Source organism: Corvus cornix, chromosome Z, assembly GCF_000738735.6.
Source record: "Corvus cornix cornix isolate S_Up_H32 chromosome Z, ASM73873v5, whole genome shotgun sequence".
NCBI classification, from domain to species: Eukaryota; Metazoa; Chordata; class Aves; order Passeriformes; family Corvidae; genus Corvus; species Corvus cornix.
The window spans coordinates 6,846,522-6,868,128 of record NC_046357.1 but is presented as its reverse complement, the minus strand read 5'-3'; the positions used below and the strand labels follow the sequence as shown (position 1 = coordinate 6,868,128).

General features: G+C 39.6%; 2 protein-coding genes across 4 annotated transcripts in view; one reads left to right on the top strand and one right to left on the bottom strand.

Moving 5' to 3' along the window:
- Window positions 1-6,191, top strand: part of MTREX (Mtr4 exosome RNA helicase) — a 42,295-nt gene extending 36,104 nt beyond the window's left edge. Inside the window, exons 23-27 of one of the 2 annotated variants that reach the window (XM_010395431.4) lie at window positions 260-365; window positions 1,588-1,644; window positions 2,055-2,217; window positions 5,504-5,608; window positions 5,949-6,191. In XM_010395431.4, the coding sequence (XP_010393733.3) occupies window positions 260-365; window positions 1,588-1,644; window positions 2,055-2,217; window positions 5,504-5,608; window positions 5,949-6,001 (484 nt within the window). In that variant the 3' untranslated portion in view covers window positions 6,002-6,191. Of the gene's footprint in view, window positions 1-259; window positions 366-1,587; window positions 1,645-2,054; window positions 2,218-4,433; window positions 4,474-5,503; window positions 5,609-5,948 lie in introns of those variants that run through there. The other variant, XM_039566945.1, reaches the window with a different exon arrangement.
- The window catches only part of PLPP1 (phospholipid phosphatase 1), a 62,376-nt gene continuing 46,834 nt past the window's right edge, over window positions 6,066-21,607 (bottom strand). For both annotated transcript variants that reach the window (XM_039566946.1, XM_039566947.1), the window contains exons 4-6: window positions 20,625-20,682; window positions 8,598-8,774; window positions 6,066-6,519 (exon numbers count right to left, since the gene is read on the bottom strand). In XM_039566946.1, coding sequence (XP_039422880.1) covers window positions 6,394-6,519; window positions 8,598-8,774; window positions 20,625-20,682 — 361 coding nt within the window. In that variant the 3' untranslated portion in view covers window positions 6,066-6,393. The remainder of the gene's footprint in view (window positions 6,520-8,597; window positions 8,775-20,624; window positions 20,683-21,607) is intronic.

Below are 21,607 nucleotides of genomic sequence, written 5' to 3'. Positions count from 1 at the left end.
CAGGAGTGTTTTATTTTAGTCTATTAAGTGCTTTTAGTTTCTTTAAAATAATGTTGCAGTCTCTTATTAATTAGCATTCCCCTTAAAAAGCTAGTATTTTTGTGTGTGTGTGTCTGTATATTTGGTGTCCCTGGCAGTAAAATTAAGATGCTGGTTTTTTATCCATATCCAGTTGCTTCACAAAACAGATTAATAGTTCTTAATTTTAAAATTACATTTCAGTAAGTCTTTCCCCTAAGCTTCCTTCTCGTTATTTTAGTGCTGATGAACTACTCCTGACAGAAATGATGTTCAATGGTCTCTTCAATGACTTATCTGCAGAACAGGCAACTGCACTACTCAGCTGTTTTGTGTTTCAGGAGAATGTGAGTTACTTCTTCAATTCCAGAATTCTAGACATTCCTGTCTTTTAATAATACTGTTTTTAATTCAGTTGCAGAAATTGGTCATAACAGTATGAGCCTTTGCACATTTTTTATCGCTTCTTAAGGTGTTTGACATGAACTCCCACTGAACTGAGCAAAAGCATTTCAGCTTCAATGCTCAAGTCTCTTTCCTCATGCGTGACATACCAAAGATTGTGTTAAATTGCAGACTTCCTCATTAAATGAAGCAGTATCAATAGATTCTCAGCATATGTGCTGCTATTAATACATACATACCCCCTCCATATAATTTAAAATGTAGAATGATTATCTCAAGAAGAGGCTTAACAATAACTGCACCCCTACACTGTGGGGTGAGGGTATCTTTAATTCTCAGATGTGTCTGTGTTACGTTACATGGTCAGTACCCTTGCCATTGATCAAAATGGCAGTAACACATGGAATTGATACCAAAAAGGCTGTTAAAATCAGACCATATATTTTTAAAAGCAATAACATGGGCATTTTATACCAGGTGTTATTTTTTTCCCACCTGCACGCTATATACAAGGTTAGTCTCACCCCAGAAAATTAGTAAAAATAACTACCATATGAAATATTTTTACAAAGAGCTAGCAGGATGTATCACTCAGGTTGATTCTAAATATGGAAAAAAAACATTAGCAGCAGATGCCAATGCAGTTCATTTGTTAGTGGAAGGGATGCCAAGGTAAGCCATTGTTAATCAGAATATTGGGGTTCACTCAACAATAATACTTGAGTCTGAACAGCTAGGACATAAAGATGTTCCTGTATTTTGAAAAGCCATATTTTCATATATTGCCACTGATGCTTAAGTTATTAAAAACATTTTTTTGTAATATTCTGAAAGAAAAGCTTGAACTGTCACATAATAAATAGCAGTTCATTTGTCGGTTCCAAACTATGGTACAGCTAAATAGAGAGAATTTTAGAAGTATCCAGATAGCAGGTGCTTTTTCATGATGTTGGTATATTATGCAGAAAGATTTAGTTTCCTGGTTTAGTTTGAGGAACAAGCATTTGGGGAATTGAGTCATTTTAGTGTTGATAACAGGTTTGAGAAGTTATTAGAATAATTTAGGATGGCAGTATCACACACCGAACTTCTGGTTTTGCATTTGATTTGGTATAGAGCAAATGTATGGGAGCACATGAGATTGTTTAATGTCTTCTTTTTCAGTCCAGTGAAATGCCAAAATTGACTGAGCAGTTGGCAGGACCACTTCGGCAAATGCAGGTAATTAGAAATCTGTCTGAGCTCAGGGTTAATGTTAACACGAGCAAAGCTCATGAGTAATGTATAATAAGTGCATAGTAAAGACTTAATTTTGGATCATCAGTGAACTCAGCTGGCACTGCATGTGGTTTTGCAATGTGTAATAACACGTTATATTGTTTGCAAGAAATCTTTATGCTAATTTAGGATATACCTCTAAAACTTTTATAAGCTTGCTTACTACACTGTACATGGTTAGTGCAGGCAGACTTCATGTAAACAGTGGTTTACTTTCTGATTCTGAATAATTTCACACTAAAAAAGGAAACCTCATTCTGTAACGCAGTACCTAGTAACGTGCATGTCTTTCTATCAGTTCAATACTTACTCAGGTTAAGTATATTATCAATATAAAATATTTTATTTTAAAGGAGTGTGCAAAAAGAATTGCCAAGGTGTCAGCAGAAGCAAAACTGGAAATTGATGAAGAAAATTACTTGAATTCTTTCAGACCAAACCTAATGGATGTTGTGTATACATGGGCAAATGGAGCTAACTTCGCTCACATCTGCAAAATGACAGATGTCTTTGAAGGTAGGCTAATCAGTTGTTCTTTAGAAGGTATGAGTTGGTAATTCTACAACAGGGAATGGTAATACTGAATAACTTTATAGTAAACTCAGATGTATTCAAGCATCTGTATGGCTACAATCAAGTGGGGAAAAAATTGTTTACTATATATGTTAATTTATACTTAGACGCTTGATAATTTATAATCTAAGATTTTTTAAAGGGATATCTCTGTATTCTAAAAACTTTGTATAAAACTCAGAAATTCTAAGCATTACAACAAACAGTAATGCTTACTTTTTCTAGTTAAAGGGGAAAAAAAATGTTCCAAATGCTTGTCATCAGGAAGTACAGCTCTTGCACTTGTCCTCATTATAGTTAAGATTTTTATTTATTTGGTATAACCAGTTGGTATAACCAATTCCTCCTGCTGACTTAATGATGACAGAAGTGAGAAGTGGTAACCAAGTCTCTCTTTTGAATAGTTTTTCACAGCGGTGCAATGGATAGTTGAAAAGCCTAGATACAACCTGTCATGTGGATTAATTTGGTTCCTAAAATTGGAGTACTAGAAACTGGCCCTTGAGGAAGAATATTTTGTTTCCACTTTTAAAAAGTATGATGACTTAAAGCTCTGATACTTTGTAAAAACAAACCATCCAAAGGGTTGTGAAACCAGAATGAAAAGGTCAAACCAGAATGAAAAACCAGCCTATTGGAAGTTGTGAAGAACAGTAGGATGGATGCAGCAGTCTTAGAAGTCTTCCTTTTTGAAGTTGTTACTGTCAGTGCTGCCTCTCTCAAATGCTGTTTTCTTGTTTGCAAAGGCTTGCAAATTCCCTTAAAACAAGGGAATTCATGCGCATAATTCGTGCATGTAATCCAATGCACAGATCCAGGAACTTAATAAGAAAGTTGCCTTTAGCAGCACAAATCTTGGCAGTCTTTGCTTCTGCAGTCAGCAGATTCCTCCTATTGCAATGATTATCTGAGCCTTCCATTTGCTATTGGAGGCACCCTGAGTGTGTGGAACACTAAAGTAGCAGTAGCTGGCATGTATTTACATTGACACTTGAATGTTCAGAATACACTGGGCAGTAACATTTTCCATTTACCATATTTAACATATTTCCATTTAACGTACTAAAACAGTCAGCTTTGTTCTACTCAATAGTGCCAGCTCCGTCAAAATTAGATCTAGTGGCCTGTTTTGAGGTCAGCTCTTGTGGCAGGGGTCAATGCATAATTCTTCCCTTAACTTTCATTGGCTGGTTTTCTGTGCCTTATCCACAAGGATGGGAAGCATTTCAGGCATTTGTTGTCGGTTATGTGTACCTCAAATGGATTGTGGTGTCACTAAATCCCAGAGTAGTTCACCTTGGTTATCCAAGTAACTATAGTGATTTCAAATAAAATCAGAATACAAAATAAGTCTGAGTGTTTCAAGAACAAGTGTTTGCCACATAGTGGAGTAGTGTTGATTTGCTAATGCAAATACCTTGTCTTCAAGTTGAAATGCGTGTGTTGGGAAGAAATGAAAATAAGAGCGGCTTTTTAAAGCCTTTAGGGAAGAACGGAAAACTGAGTTAAGTACCCTATTAACTGCAGACCAACTCTTGCTTTGTGGAAGTATTAACAATAGTAATTTATTTTAAAATTGCAATTTTCTTTTTCTTGCACAAAAAACTATGTCTGCAGCAAGCCCAGCTATGCTGCCTGTAAACAAATACTCCCTGGAATGGCTGTCGGGGTTGGCCTTGTAAATGGAGACGAGCAGGATCTTTGACAGCTGAGCCAGGACATGCCACAGTGCAGCACAGCCGTGCTCGGGGCAGCTGCCCACAGGTCACTTGTGTTGGTGTGTGCTCTGCGCTCAATGCTCTGTGTGGGTTTCTCCATCTTGTCATTGCAACAGGTTTTACAGACTTGCTGCTCTTACATACACTGTTCTCACTGTAGAAACTGACATGACCTAGTGAGGCCCTATGAATGCTTTTTTAAAGAGAAGCATTACTTTATCATGTCTCCGCTTTGTAGAATGTTCTTTTCAGTTTTTTTTTTCCCCCAGATATTATGCCTTAGAGGTAATATAGAAAGGTTGTACAGACCAAATCCTCTTCAGTGAGCAGGGACATCTTTCCCTAAATCTGGTTGCTCAGAGCCCCATCCAACATGACCTTGAATGTTTCCATGTATTGAAAGGTCACAATAAGGTCTCCCTGGAGCCTTCTCTTCTCTAGGCTGAACAACCCCAACTCTCTCAGCCTGTCCTCAAAGGAGACCTGTTCCATCTCTGATCATCTTGGTGGCCCTCCTCTGGACTTGCTCCAACAGGTCGATGTCCTTCCTGTGCTGGGGACCCCAGAGCTGGACGCAGCACTGCAGGTGGGGTCTCATGAGAGCAGAGGGGCAGAATCACCTCTCTTGCCCTGCTGGCCACACTGCTTTGGATGCAGCCCAGGATATAATTGGCTTTCTGGGCTGCAGGTGCACATTGATGGGTCATATACAGCCTCTCATCCAGCAGCACCCCCAAGTCCATCTAAGCAGGGCTGCTCTCAAGCCCTTCATCCTGTATTTACCCAGTAACTGTTATTTTGCCTACAGTAATTTTGACTGTACGACATGCTGCTGGAGGAAATGACCAAACAGGATAGTCTTTGCTTGTGGCCAGAAGAGCAGAAGCATTCAGGGTTGTTTTGTGAAATTTGTAGCAGTAACTTGGGCTGAGCTGTGAGGAAAGTTCAGAGAGAAGATGAATGCATAATAAATCATGAATGGGTGTTGGGTTGCAGTGTAGGAGCTGTGTCAAGATGCTTGTGTGCATTATTGTAACCATGCAGTTGAGTGGTAGAGTGGTCCATGGACTCCTGAGTAGCACAGGAGTAGTAAGATGTATCACTTACTGCCTTTGCCGACTAAAGAACTAAGGCTTATTAAAAAAATCACAAAATAAACCTGTGGTAGTTCATGAAGCAGCAAACTTGTGAATCCCCTAATGCTCTATGGTTTTTGAGGAAGTCTTAACAAGTACTTGAAAGAAAAAATCCACTAGGAACTACTCAACAGCCCAGAAAGTCCTATGATTAGGTAGTAGTTAGAGACTGTAAAGACAGTAGAAAGGACAAGCATTTGGAAACAGCTTCAAGGAAATGCCTCACAGAGAAATTTACTGTGCAAACAGAAACTAAGTTTAAGACATTTGGCTTCTAGATAAATTGAACAGGGTTGTAGAAGGAACTATTACTTTGAATAATTCAGGACCAGTTACATGATGTGGCACAAAGTTTTCCCTTGCTCTTTCATACAGGTAGCATAATTCGTTGCATGAGGCGTCTAGAAGAACTGCTTCGGCAGATGTGCCAGGCTGCAAAAGCCATTGGGAACACAGAACTGGAAAATAAGTTTGCAGAGGGTATGTATTTCACTTTCACAGGACATGAAGCAATTCTAGAAGAAGTGATGGGGGAAGGGGGCTGCACAGGTACCGAGGGGCCAAAGGTGAATAATTTTGTATTGAGAACTTCTGGTGTTGACTTCGTGGTAAACAGCACCATTGCTGTTATTTTTCCAGGTAACATCTCTGTTACGAAGTTTGACTTAAAGGGTGGATACTGATGGTTTAACTAAGTTTATGGCTAAAAATGGATGGACAATGACTTCCATTTAATACTTGTAACATGCTTATAACTGTACTTTAAATAGTGGTTGTGGCAGTTAAGACTCTTAGACATGGATATTTTTTTCCTTAATAGGGATTACAAAAATCAAGAGAGATATCGTCTTTGCTGCAAGCCTTTACCTGTAACAGCAGATGTCTTCCAGAAACTATATTGACATGATGGAACAAATTCATCAGCGTCACATGTGGCTTCCATCTCAAGTAATTCCTTTTAATGGTGTTTACTTAAACCACAGTTGATTCAACAAGGCATGTAAAAACAGCAGTGTATGTAATATAACTTGTTACTGTTTTCAATAAAAATTTACAATTTTAATAGCTTTCTTTTAAGCAAGAGCTTGAACCAACAGAAATTTAAAGTTTAGATGTACAGTAACTGTGGTAGGTGTTACTATATACAGGTAAAGTGAGCATCCAAGAAGCAGCAGCAGTCCCTTAAAGGCATTTACTTATATTACATAATCAGACTTGTTGAAATTGTTTTCTTTCAGAGCAACAGAGGTGATGTGGGTCATTCTTCATGGTTGATGATTGCTGCCAAAGTGATTTCCATTTGTTGGAGTCTCATGTAGGGTTGTATGGGAATCTTCTTTTGGTTGAAATGTACATCCTCTCACTTTGAAGAAGTCTGACACGTATACAACCTAAGTGAACAAATTAGTGTTAAGTTCCTGCACTCATTAAGTCTTTGAAACAAGGGCTCTGCAGAAGGCAGATTCTAAGATCAAAACTAATAAAAAGCTTAATCAGTTTAAAACATCAGAAAATGGCAGGGAAGTCTTGTACGAAATTCAGATGTCTGTTCTTTCAATAGCTTTTACTCCTTGCCCTTGACCATTTAGCCACTGATGGTTTAAGACAAATTCAAGGCTTGTGCTAACTAACTGCTGACTGCCTTACCAGGCACTGCTTCATCACAACAGCCATAGTTGGATCAGCTTTAAATGAAAGCAGAATGTGCTTTCTGAGGGCCCACAATGCAAGTTTAGTTAAATTTTTTTTCTGTAATTTATGTAGAACAGAACAGGAGAGGTGGTGCTTTAGCTGGACCCAGCAGCTGTAAGGCCAGCTCTGCCTACATAATCCTTTCCTGCAGTCCTTTAAACATACGACCTCAGTTCTTCACAGCTAGGAGACATCTCCCTGACTACAAGACAGGTGGTTGATCCAGTTCTGCAGCTCGCTGTCTTCCATTGCTCCCTTCAGTAAGTCTCACAGCAGATGTGCTAAGCACAGTGCTGCATGGGGTGCAATAAATGAGAAGCCTCACATGATCCCTTCCCTTCCTGCATTGTGTCTTCCCCTCCCACTGCAACCCTGAGAACGGCAGAACACTGTCCACGGCAGAAGAAAATATCTCCCACCACACTGGTAGGTGGCTGATGACCCAGCACACTGCTTTAGCCACAGGCCAGGGGAGTTTCAGCTTCCACTTAATGCCAGATTCCCTCAGTCCAATTTAGTGATCCATCTGCAGTTGCTGCACCACCATGCTCTAACCTCACCTTGCTGTTTCTGGAGAGGAACTCAGTTCTTTCAAATAAGAGTTTGGGGGTGGTGGTTGGTGCTAATGTATATTTTTAAAAATAATTTCCTGACCTTTCAACTCTTCTCTCTGTAATGCTACTTTCTACTCTTTCTTGTATTACCAAGCACCTTCTGAATCATCCAACATTCTTGACTGAACTTGTTTTCCTAATAAAAGTGTCCTCACCTCTTCAATCTCTGATGTTTCTTACTCTGAACTCCTTTTCTTAGAAAAAGAGATTGGACAAAAATGAGGGGTAGGATTATGTGAACATGTAGCCATTTAGTAAGAGCTACTGGAGCCTGTACAATTTCCCAGAGCTGCTCCAAGATTTGTTTTTATTATTGATTGCACCTTGTAGACAGCTTTGTCTTGAACTATACCCTTCTGACCTGAGAAAGCTGACAAAGCATTTATTTTGGATGTGGTTCTTCCCCTAAGCCTCAGTTCTTGGCAACTAAATCCTTCAGTAGACCTCAACTCGCTCCCATTGATCTGGAGTTCCTGATCTGTCCCTTCCCAATGGATGAATTAGCCTTGGCACTCTGGTGACAGCCAGTACAACTGTTGCCATTAAGTCAACTGGGCCTCCTGTGACAAGTTTAGGCAAGTGTCTGTTCCCTGGGATAGCTTTATACTTATCAGTACAGCTGAGCTTCACAGGTTCCTCCTTGTGAACACATTTTTAGTACTTGGAATGCACACAGGAAAAGGTGAAGGGTTTTAGTTTCCCATCAGACTGAAAAAACACACTGAGTAAGGTGGCAAAGGCAGACACTTTGATGCTCTCCTTATTCTTCAAGGCCTTTTTCCCCCGTTTACCTTGTACAGAGTCCTCTGCTATTGTACTCGAGATTTTGAATTTGGCTAGAAGCAAAAAGCGTGATTTATACAGAGAGGCCTACACAGTTTGCAGGTACCATTTCTATCTTAATTATTTGAAAAGCTCTTGAGCAGAGACAATTTCATGTTATCCAATGGCTAAAACTGCCACTTACCTCATTGGGCCAGAGCCTGTCTCACTCCCTAAAGTACTATTGTTTACACCCAGTTCAAGGAGTTGTTTCCCTGCTTCAGCAATTTTTGAAGCATTAGAAATACAGGTTTGCTTTCCTCTGAACACAGCCTGCAATTCTAAGGCGCTGTTCATAAAAGCAGCATTCACACACATCCACCCCCTCAGGAGTTACTTACAATGAGTACAGCAACCACTGCTCCCTGGATAAGTCCTGTTAAAACATCACTCCAGTGATGCTTGTAGTCAGAAACACGTGAGAGACCCACATAGATAGATGCAGCAATGAGACCAAACTGTATAGTAGGACGTACAAGTCTTGCCCAGTCTCCTTTCATTCTTGCCTGAAGATAAAGCTGAAAGAAAAAGAAAAGTTACAAAATGCAGTAAGCACAGAAGAAGTAAAATTGTGTTGGGTCTTTTCGAAGAGTTGATTGAAATTTGCATTGAGATAATATTCACAGCTGTTCTAGGTGCTATAGCTGTACTCTGAAGGCTGCCAAGGCAGAGCTTGATAGTTTCGGTCTTTATTTTATATATAACACCATCATATTGTTTTGTTTGTACTAATGTGACAAATGAGTATTTTCATCCCAGTAATACTAGAGCCACTTAAGGCTTAAAAAGAATCCACTGGAAGTCAAACCAATATTTTACTCCTGCATGAACTAGAGGCAAGTCTTACACAAAATAGTTTACATTTACGATACATAGAGCTGACAAGTTTTTTAACTTCATTTGCAATTCTAGTCACCTTTAGTATTGTCAACTTCCTGCATAGTATTGCAGCTGTAGCTAAGTACCAGAACTAACTTGATAAAATGATTGCATTTCTCAGTTGTCAATGGTGTATTTCACTGAACTTTGTTCCTCACCCTTTTCAGCTGTGTATTAACCATGCTGTCACTCTGGTAGATATATGAAGTTCCCATGTTTCTTCCCTCCCCTCAGCTCTACTTCTGTTGTGTATATCTGTGCTTTTGATGTGTTATCTCCAATTCACAGTATTTGTTACTTTCCCATCTAATCAAGACCCTGCCTTTGTTTCTTCTCTGGTCTGTCTACAATCTGGCTGTCTACATCTGTCTAGCTCTCTAGTTTCTCCAAATACTCTGTAAATACTCTCCAAATACTCTCCAAATACTCTGTAACCATCATTGAATTTATTCTGAAACTTAATCCTAACACCAAAAAAGGTACCATAATTACTGTATTCACTGAGAAAATAATACAGTTGGAAGTTACATTTAACATTTCAAGTATATCTTCTCAGAGACAGAAACTTCAGGGCAAGGACAAAACCTTAGCTGATAGTGTTGAAAAATGTAAAAACCAACACACAGGTGTCAGGCACTAAGGCAGCACACCAAACTCCTGGTAAAATCCTCTACTACCAACTTCAAAAGCCATGGCTAACTTTGAGAAGCAGTACATTTACAATGTAAATATAGGCACAGAGAACACACTGTAAATGCAGAAGCGCTACTTTCTAAAGTTAAACATTTGGGGAAAGTTTCTCTGACTAACTTACATCACAATTTTGCCAGGCTGACATTTTCAGGTATAAATGGAGCATCAAAAACATCAACCCCATCCATAAACAGTTTTCTTTAATAGCAAGGTCAGGGTAAAGTTGGACTCTGAAGAAGCTACACCTAAGCCTGAACTGAAAAATAATTTTTCCCCTTCAAAGTGGTGGGCACTGCATATTTCTGAGGGCCTCAAATTCACCACTAGGGAAAAGAGCTTAGCCACTTCAAAAATTACCTGTCACACGAAGTTCTTTTAACAAAAGGTGTTCTAATGGGCTTAGTGATACTACTTCTGGATTTACCAACAGTAGACCAGAACACTACAAAGTGCCTGGTGGAGTAGAGGTAGGTCCAAGGAGTAAATGCTAGTAGTCTAAAGAGTTGGCTGATGATTTGATACTGGCTGTTCTTTGCTCTTTCCCTATTCCCACTAAAGTTTCCTGAAGGCAGTTAAAATACCTTGCTGCAATGAAGTTTTTTCCATATAAACATTTTTGGAAGTTGGCAACGGGTGTAGAAAAAACCCCAGGGTTATGCAACTGCAGATCTGTGAGAAAACAGGTTTACTTCTGAACACAAGAAGAAAATGGGGCAAGACATGCAAATGCCAACTTGCAAAGATGCCAGCCCAGTGCACTGAATGATCAATAAAGCAGTCTTTGCCCTTATGCAGCAGGTATTCAAATTCCTTCTGCTTTACAAAGCATCAGAGAAGAAACTTGGATTGGACATTGATGTGAAAGCTTGACTTTTGTACTGTGAGAGTTACCTCCTGTCATAGAGGTTCCATAGCTGTTCCATCAGCTGCAGGGCACAAGCAGTTGGCTATAGACTTCACCAATTCTAGATGATTCTTTACACCATCAGTTCCTGTATCTGTACAGGAAATAACCAAAGGCCTTCTCGCACCTCATACCAGCAAATAGATTTACATTGTTCTAAAACTAGGTGTGAGAAGGGTGAGAAGTGATACCACAGATAAGTGTTAGGCTGACTGTTCACAGCTGTGTTTAATTTCAGAAGTAGCAGCTGTCATTCTGGTTACAATTGGTTTGGGGGTTTTTTTGTTGTTGGTTTTTGTTAAATTTAAAGTAATTGTTAATTTAAAGTAATTGTTAATAATTAAGTAATTGGAGGGTTTTTTTTAAAATAATCTGCTGCAATAGCAGATACCGTGTTATTTTTAAGCAAGTAACTTCAGACTGCTTCTTTTAATAGGCTGAGTTGTGCTCCCCTGTCAAGTTTCTTCCCACTACTGTGACTTGCTCTTATAAAGACAACAGCGACATGTCTGCCTGCAACAGGCCATCAGGTCCACACAGGAAAATAAAGCAGCCAAGGAGAGGAGGAGCTTTTGCTGATGATTCATTAAATGTAAATCAAGGTTAATACTGGCAGTAATCCCAATTTACATTTATACAGTATTAGCCTTTATGTAGCATTAAATGCACAATATGGAGGTGTCCTAGCCCCACGCTGCTTTAACTCTTGCTACTATTTTGACCCTGTTGACTAACAGAGGGCAATGGCTTCAGGCTGTTTACAGAACCTCCTCCTTCACAGCATACCTCAGGTTCCTTTGCTCCTCTTTGAAGTCATTTACAGGACAGCCTTAGAGAAGGAAAACAGAAGCAAATCCGTGTTTCCCCACCCAAGCCTCTTTGCTAGAAAGGAATAAGCTTTATAAATAAAACTTGTAATTTATAGAAGCCACAGGAACTTTAGGAAATGTCATCTGGTTAATACTACTGAAATGCCTGCTACCAGCTTTTCACATGTTGCTGAGAAACAAAATTTGCGAGCCTATGAACACAGCAGGAGTGTCCCAAGCCGCTCTGATAGTGACTTGCTTCTATCAGCATTCACCATGCCAGCTTCCCTCCACACTGTTCTAAGCAGTCTGATCCTTCAGCAGTTGTCATTCAGCTATGCTCTATTGCTCTCTACTCCCCTACCCTGCTGTTTCTTGTGTTTGCTTCGTTCATTCCTTTTAAAAGTGCAGAGATTTCATAAAGGCTTCTTTTTAATGGTATTAAATAATCTCCAGGGTTTTTTTTCCCCTGCTAGCTTACTCTATAATGAAAATATGTTCTCTATGCCACACACATCCTGAACACAAATTTCTTCTTAATCTATGGTCTGGTACTTCATTTCTAAAAATTCACACAAGCCATGAAGAGAAACTCACAGCTACTTTGTGGCTTCTTGCAAGAAGCCACAGACATGAATGGAAGGGTCTCTGCTACTGGAGAATTATTTACTACTCAACATTTCTAGCATGCCTTTTGAGTGTTTGCTCTTTCACCAGAGCAGTATTAATTTACATAAACACATGCCTACCAAATTTTGAAGTACAGTGACTTATATGGACTAGATAGACTTCTGGAGGTGCAACCATGTGACTTCACAAGGAAATTTCCTAAGAGCTAACATATTGCATCTCCACTTTAAGGGCACAAAATTCTTCCAAGATTTACCAAAACCTACTCACTTCACCAACCAAGATCATACTTCAGATATTTAATTTCAATACTTTAAACTCCCTGGTTATTTTTCATTCAATACCTTCTCCAATTACACAAAAATTCCGTACTGCAAAATACTTTTGCCTGTTAAAGTATGGAAATCCTCCTGCACTTGTTCAAGAATGGAAGTCAAAAGGAAGAAATTTGGAGGGGGGGATTGTGGTGGTGTTCCCCAACCAAGTAATACTACTACTTGTACCAATTGATTTGTTCTGGTAAGTTTCAAAAATGGATTTTCTCCTGATACAAAAAGGCCCCAGTAACTGGATTTCCTATAGGTGTCCTGTCCTAAAGAACAGAAGCAAGGCACATCTTCCCTTTAGAGATACACCTATTTTCACTCTTATTTCTGTCTCTCCAACCCTAACAAACTCCGCATCATGAACTTAAGAGCAGAACAGTGACAAAGTTTCCAAGAGAGAAAACTCCCGTGACACAGAGAAATGAGAACACTTCTCAGTTTGTCCAAGTACAAGTACGAAGAGTCTGGAGATGAAACAAAGGTGCAGAAAAGTCAGTTCTCATGAAATAAATCCCTACTTTGAGAGACCTTAGTAGTCAATACAAGTTTTAGAAGCAAGCAAGTGGCATTTACTTTACTTAGCTTAGCATTTACCATTAGTCATGTTTTACTTTGGTTTATGATATCTGCTGGAGCACTAAGGAAGAGCCCTATGGCATTACTGTTCTAGGAGGCACAAAATACTGCTGTGGTTATAGTTCGTATTTGGATCCATTATTGGCTACCGTTAGGAAAGCTCATACTTCAAAGCAAGTCTGCTGACCCAAAAAGTCCCAAGAGCCACAAACCATAAGGATTCTTCCAAACCAAGAAGCTCTGAATTAGGAATGCTTAAGCACACTCAAGTCCATGTATACAAGTATGTGGTTTGCTTTGGGATTTCAGAGGTGGAGGGAGTAGTTATGGAGCTACTGTGTATACGTGGTTTTGTTAATGAGGCAGGGGTGGAAGGAAAGGAAAGCACAGGAGGCACCAGCGTTTTGAAGTCTTCAGAAAAAACAGTCTTTGCATAACTAATACAAAAAGACGGGGCAAAATTTTTCAGGAGACCTGGGACTGGGCATTAACAGCTGAGAATCCAGGCACATCTGTAAAATAGGAAAATTCCATTTCTACAGATATCCCAAGGACATCCTTACAGGAGACAACACCCCCTCTCCTAAGACCGTAAAGTCTTCCATTAGGAAGTTGGGCAGATGCATAGAGTGCCAAAGTAACTATTCACCCTTCAACTCCAGTAAATACACACTGTTGCCTTTCCTTGAGGAGAGGGCAGTGCAGTAGCCACAGTACTACACACTTGCACAAGGCACAGTTTGCATCTTTGATAAAAGCAAAAAATATTAAAATATGAAAATATGATCCTCCAAGAGAATGAGCAAGCTGAGACATTCAAGCTAGATTCTTGCATAATGTTATAAAACAACTGAAAACAAATGTTTACACAGGTAAGTGATCTGCCATCCCTGTTCCGGTCCCGTTCAACAATCCAGACACCTCTGCCCTGCTCAGACTAGGCAACAGCAGAGAGAAAGGCTCCCTTCAGAGATTTTCGAAGCTTTCTCTTACATCTGTAAGTGTTTGCAGAATAGCTCTTCCCTTTCTGCTTGTTATGGGAAACTTGAGAGATCCTGTCATATGAAAACTTGTTTGTATAAATGCTATTACCCAAATAGCTGTGTATAAAAGTTATTCATCATATTTCAGCTAGGACAAACTCTGGAATTCAAGGAAATAAATCCAGTAAACAGTTTAAAAATTGCAGCTCTGAGCACAAAAGAGCCACAAGATGTGCTGAGAAATAACCTGTCATATACAATCTTACATTTATGCAAATATTACATACAAGTGCAACAGCTTATTTTATACCTGGAAGCACTGTATCTATGGATAAATACAGAGATATAGGCATCAGCCAACAAGACACTGCCTGCAAACCAGAAATATGGATAATATCTCTCCCATGTACTTTTAAGCACAGCAGGTTCACATCCAAACAGAAAACTGTATTATGAAAGGAATACAGAGCTGTAGAAGAATTAATGAGTCACTCATGAGCTGGGCTTCTCAAAAAAATATTTAAAATAATAATAAAAAAGCAACTTAAGACTTCCATGTCTGTCAATGAATTTTGCCTTTTTTATGAGATCACCTCCTTTTCTTAAATACATATTTATGATCCCTGGTAAATCTGCATTATTAGATGTCCTTTATTTTTATTTTGATTGGGTAGAAAATAAAGAAAGAAAGAAGCAATTGTCCAGAATTAGTTCTTCCCCTTCCAGTGAAGGAAAAGAATATAGGTCTGAAGTTATTCCAATGTGGGAGTATATCAAAGCTGCTTTTCAAACAGATGGCAGATCCATATTGTTCCGAGCATATCTGATTCCCCTGTGTCAGCTCTGATGTTTGAACAGCCCTACAAGGAACTGATCTATTGGAGAGCTGAACTGGGGGGTGGGGAGGGAAATGAACTAGGGAGAAAAGGCAGAATATCTCCCAGTCTGGGCTCTTTAAGATAGCTGCGTACTGTTGCCAAAGGCAATTGATGTGCAAGAGCTGCCTCCTAAGCAATGGGGATAAAGTCCCCATTGTTACTAATAACAGCTCGACTTTCAATTCAATATCAAAAGTATTATCAATCTGTCCTAAACAAATACTACTTGTCCAGTGGGCAATGGGTTTTTTGGGTTTTAATCCTCCTGCTTCAACTTGGCAGTACATTGCCAAAATAATTTCACTTCGACAATTTTTACCATAGAGCAGGATAAACAATAAGAACATTTTATTCCATTGCAAATTGGAATACAACACTTACCTCTTTTCTGATGGAAAAACCCCTTGAAATTAGTATTTTAACCTTTACTAGAAGAAGTAAAGCACTGCAGCCTATTGCTTTCAGTTCAGTCCTACAGAAGCCAGTTTGTAATACTGGCATTACTACTGCTGGCCCTAACTTCCAAGCAAACCACAGAAAAATCATTTTTCTTGTTTGCTTACTATAAAAAGTCTAAATACCAATGTTAAAAGAATACGAGGAGCACATACAAACAGAAGTGCAAGTGCTTCCATACTTGAGCCGTGCAGCATGACCAGTTACCCTATATTTTTTTAGCTCTGCTGAAAGTAATATACTTGATACTACACACAGCTACAGCCAAACAAAGCATTTTCAGTAACAAATGTCTTTTCATTAGTTTTAGAAGACCAGTAGTCCTCAACTTTCATGTGGGCAGGAACACATTAAAGACTGTTCTGTAGCTCTAGTCAATAGCATTTGGGAACGTGAAGAAATAGGTGCTGTGTAAACAGACATACCTAAAATACTGTGTTCAAGACTGTTGTTTGAGTACTGTTTCACTCAACCTCCAATCCCAACATAAACAATTAAAATCAGAGTTTGAGACCAGAGCTTGACTGGCACATTTGGGAGCATGAATACCAAAAGCAGCCTAAAGCCTGCTTTCACTATCCTATGATCTCTCTGCAAAAGAACGCTGTCAATCCCGGCCACTGAAACACCAGTTCTCATCCGTAATTCCGCGTGTCCTTGGATACATAAAATGTTCCCAATGGCTTGTAGGAGAGCCACTCAAGTTACATTGTGCAACACTCATCATCCCTTTTCATCCCAAGTCTAAGCAGCACAAACACGTTGCCATCCCCAGAATAGCAGTGCCTCTTGGTTGTGTTTGTGCAGCCCTATTCTTCATCCTGGGATAGGTGCCAGCAGGAAAGTGCCCAGGCCAGCTACAGCCAAGACTGATTCTGTTACAGCAACATAATCCTAAGGGCCACACCCATTTCTGCCAACTGCCAACAGTTGTGGTGGATCTTTCTTGCTACTGATGGCAGCATGCATTTGGCATTTTAATTTACAACAGCTTTTAACATACTTAGATGGAAAAGTCAAAGCAAAAACTACCTGCAGCATCTCCCCCTCCAGGGGCAAGGGGCTAGTTTCATCACATGGAGACACAGCTAGGAGAAGTGTTCCACTACACTTGCCCTCCCATTCTCCAAGCCAAGATTAAATAGTTTTGTTGGTACAGGAGAGGCCATGCCAGCTGTTTAACTATGAAAAAAAGGAACATCATGGGGAGAGGACAAAAGAGACAATTCAGGACCCAGCATCTGTTATTAGGTCACTGGGTTCCCACATACTGTTGCGGTCAAACTCCATCTAGTTTCCACACAAAGCTGCTGTTGGCAGAAGCTCTTATCCCAGAGATAACAGCTCTGCTTGGACCCTAACTAACCCATCTAGCTCTGCCAAATGAGTCTCAAAATACACTCTCCACCATAGCTTCCTAGACTGACAGTCTGCAAGCAGTTTTTTTTCTGGGGCTTCACTCATTTTATGTACCAACAAGTTAGAAAATATAGGAAACTGTAACTTTTACCTGGAACTGGGCTGAAAACCCAAGCTTTGAACTTGTCTAGCTAGACACAACAGCTTTTTTACAGGTGCAATGATCTCTGTGGTGCGAGAACAAGTGATGTATACTGCTGCTTATTTAAACAGATGGATAATGTAACTATTTAACATTCCCATGCAAAAAACAGTTAAGGTAGAGAATTTGATGACTAATACAGTGAATGGTGTTTCCGTGTGTGGCCCCTGCTATGAGATGGGACATGCAGCACAGGATTATGTTGAAAATTGCAGTTTTTTCTCCTGAAACCAGCAAAGCCATGCAGTCAGGACTCAGATAATTTTGGCAATCTCCTGTAAGCAGAAGAAAGGAATACTTCTCAGCATAATTCAGACTCTTGAAGTAATCCAAACGGCTGCCAAGTAAAAAATGCCATAGAATCACAGAATTGTTTAGGTTGGAAAACACCCTTGAGATCATTCGAGTTCAACTGTTAACTCAGCACTGCCAAGTCCACCACTCATCTATGTCCCCAGCTGCCACTCCCACACATCTTTTAACTACCTCCAGGGATGGCAATTCCACCGCTTCCCTGGGGTAGCCTGGTCCAATACCTGACAATCCTTTCCAAGAAGCAGCTTTTCCCAATATCCAACCTAAACCTCCCTTGGCACAACTTGAGGCCATTTACTCTCATCCTATTGCTTGCTGCCTAGGAGAAAAGACCAACCCCCATCTGGCTACAGCCTCCTTTCAGGCAGTTGTAGAGAGTGACAAAGTCACCCCTGAGCCTCCTTTTCTTCAGGCTGAACTCCCACCTCCCTCAGATGTTCCTCCCAGGACTGGCTGTCTACAGAGTCATGGATTCACCTGACACAGCACATGCATTCAGCAGGTAACATTTAAGAGCACACTTTCTTCACTACACACACACACACACACCAGACTCCTCCAGCCTCTCCAGAAAGCAGCATGCTAGTGTCTGGTTATGATTAACACTGCCTCTGAGTAATGCCACATGTTAACAGCCTGTTCTGCTGATGACTCAGCCTGTGGCTGCAGGACATGTGCAGGGCGCAGATGAAGCCAACACCAGAGTTCAGCAAAAGAACAAGCCATCAAGGGCCGCAGGTTTGGCTTGGAGCCAGAAGCAGCACTCTGCCATGCGGGCAAGCATGTGTGTGTGTCTTTTCCTCACCTTCCTTCACTAGCTGTCTTTTTGAAGACATCTGCACTCAGTTTGGGTTCTTGGTATGCGGTAAGGCTGTGTTAATCAGCAAGACAAAAACATACCACACAGGAGCCATTAACCTTCTTCAGGTGTCCCTACAATGGCTTCATGGCAGTTTCTAGATGATTAATTTTATTATTGGACAGAAGGAAGTAGAAGTCTAATCTCCACAAAGCCTCTTATTTTTACTGGGAAATATAGCTCAGCCAGAGACAAGAAACGGGTGCAGGAATACACGGGGCTCTGGGAACTCAGTGACTAATTATAGGAAAACAAACTGATCTCCAATGAAACACTTCAAATGTTGTCATAGAAGAGTTAAAGGCATTTGTACCCCTCTAGTCTGAGTATGCTACTAAGCAAAGCCATGTTTTGCAGTTACTACAGAACTGAATGAACACAAGGACGGCTCTGAGCACAGCAAGTGTCTGAACCAGGACAGACACAAGGCCAGGATTTACGGTATTTTGAAGTGGCTTGCATAGGAGGTGTTTGATTTGCACTTGACTTGCCACCTGTCCATGCAGGAGGTTGCCAAGAATGAAACTCATACACACAAAGCCCTAAGACAGCTAAGGTTCATAATTTCATCTTCAAGAACTTTCTAGACAAGCTCTTTTGCATGGATTCAAAAAAATATGCTACAGGCACTCCAGAAAGCATTATTCAAGCCACATGAAGTTAGTAACTTCAAAATAAAGAATTCTTTACTTTCTTGCCAAAGGCTGAATTTTTTCCAAGCCTAGTAGGTTAGCTAAACAAGGTTTCAAGTTGAGTCTGTTCAGGACATATTCTACTATCTTGTGTTCATCTAGAGAGTTGTATTATCTAGTGTGACCTATTACCTTTTATTCAGTTATTGAGTTGAGAATTCCTTCTGACCCCCACCGTTCACCCAGGCTGCAGCAGAATGCTCCTTAAACACATGGGACAGAGGTAAAAGCTCAGGCAGCTTCAGATCCCTGACAGATGACTGTAATCCAGTCAGTCTAAATTACAAACAATACATATTGCTACACACTACACCAAGGTTTTTCTTATCTCTAGGTCTGTCCTTGTGTGAGGTGTCAATATCACATTATCATGTTGCTCAACAAAACCACATGAGAAGATGTTGGATGAGAAGGGTCTGACTGAGCCCAGAGGGGCAAATCTGTATTAGGGTACTCTCTGTATAGCAGTAATTGCTTCACTGTACTATGGAAAGAGTAGGTTTGGGTTTGAAGTGCTATTAGAAGTGGACCCATAAAATTTTGGAGACAGCCAGTCATAATGAGCAAAGACACTTTATTACTTATTTTCAAAAACCCAAACAGCTGACAGGAAGTCATACCATATTCTAGTCAAACCCAGGACATAAAGCTTTTATGAACTCTTTGTATTTACGTTAGATAAGACCAGTAAGCAGGGGAGAGGAACCAAACAGGTTTAGCCATAAAAAACCTGCATGACAGACCAAAACTCAACACAAAGCTTCTGAAACAGCTTTATTTTAAAATAAAGCTAAAAAAATACCTACATCATACTGAAGAATCACCCCTTTTGTGTGTGTGTAGTTGTAGGGGTTTTTGATTAGTTTGAACAATCAGTCCACTCACTGTGGATGTTATACTATTGCCAAGAGAGTGAAAAAATTAAAAATGCAACCAAGACAAGAAAGCAAATTGAGGTCTGTAAAGATCGTGGAATGTACATGTGTTAGCAACTTATGTCCACTACTAGAGCTTAATATTACAACTACATTAACAACAAAATTCCATAAAGTTGTTAATGTCTTCTGTGTTACTACTTAGCAGGAGAACAACAAAATCAGTCTTTCATGTTACAAAGCTTATGCTAAGAGTGAAAATAATTTGTCCTAGATGACTTGGAACAATTTCAACTAAAATATATTAATCTGCAACTGAAGCATTTCCAAACTGATCTTACCACTAATATTTACTGTCCCCTTGCTTTCCTCACTCTTTCCTCTCTGTCCCTAAAAAATAGGGAAACATAGAAAGGAATTTGAAAATTCAAGTTGATCTGCTGTTTTGTGCTTATGGGCCCAGCTGCAATTGATCAGTATTTAAGGGTCTTGTTTGCTTTATTTTAAAATAGGCTTTGCACATTTCATTAAATGTGCAAATTTCAATAAATAAAAAGACATATTTTATTATGGCTTTTTATAAGGCTTATAAATTTAAACTATTATAAACCTTATACATTTTATAAGGTTTATGATACTTTAAATGTAACTAAATTTAAGTAGCATCTTCTTTTCAAAACCTACTTGTCACTAGGTTCATTTTAGACACGACACACAAGTGAAGTACCATATTAAGTATTCTTAGGCATACTGAACATCATTCTACTTCTTGTCCCAGTATCACCACCCTTACAACTCCTCTTTAACTGTACCAGACAAGCATCCTACAAAAGCAATGTCCCTCCTGCAGAGCAGCCAAGTAAGTATTCAATTTTTGTACTGGGTAGCTAACAGATCTTTTGTTGCCACTTAGATGGAAAGAGCATACTTACTGCTAAGAAGAGCATGCAGTACATGGAGAATGAAGAATGGCCAGAATAAAATGATAGTCTGGAAGAGAAAAGATCAGACATCATCAGTTTTCTTTTACAACATTCAGTCTGCAGTGATACTAATCTATATTATACAAGTGATGAACTGGTAAAATGCAAACATGTCCATACTACTCTTCAAGGAGGCTCTCTAGGCACATTACACACATCTGAAAACAGCTTTTAACAAACAGTACAGACTTCACTACTTAGTAGTTATCCTTTACCAGAGTTAAGTTGATCTCCACATCAAGCAGTAACTACTAGACCTTTGACTGAAGTTTGAACAGCAAGGGAACACATCTTCAAAGAGACAAATCAAGTGTTCTTTAATAGTTCATCTTGACAAATGCCAGAATACTTTAGATATAATTACTTCTTAAAATTCCTTGTCTTATAGTACATGTATGAATACAAATTACATTAATCATCCCAAACCAATTACTTGCATTTAGTCCCTATCAAGAGGCAGTAGTTAACAACTCATATCTAGTAGTTTATATTACATATGTACATACCTTTGTAAAATGTATGATTCACAAAGACCCTGATCATTTATCACTGAAGGGTAGGGGGAAAGGCAGGAATGCCGTTTATTAGCTAGCCAACTACAAAAGATAACACCTCATCTAATATTTTTAAAAGGTATTCATACTTGGTGGTCTCATTTAAAGTGTCAACACTGTCTTCAATTCCCAAAGGCTTCTATCAGGTCCAGGCTGAAGGGACTTGACAGTTGACACTGACAGTCCAGGATTCCTTTGGCTAGGTCCTCCCCTTCACAGCTGGTTTTGTGAGGAGCCACAGCTATAAAATAAATGCCACCCACCTCTTCCAGAAGAGAAGGCAAAATGGAAAGATACTTCTAATTTAGTCTTAAGCAGGGAGATGAAAGAATTCCTTTTTTCCATTTTGTGCACAGAGCCTTGTAACAGTGCTACTTC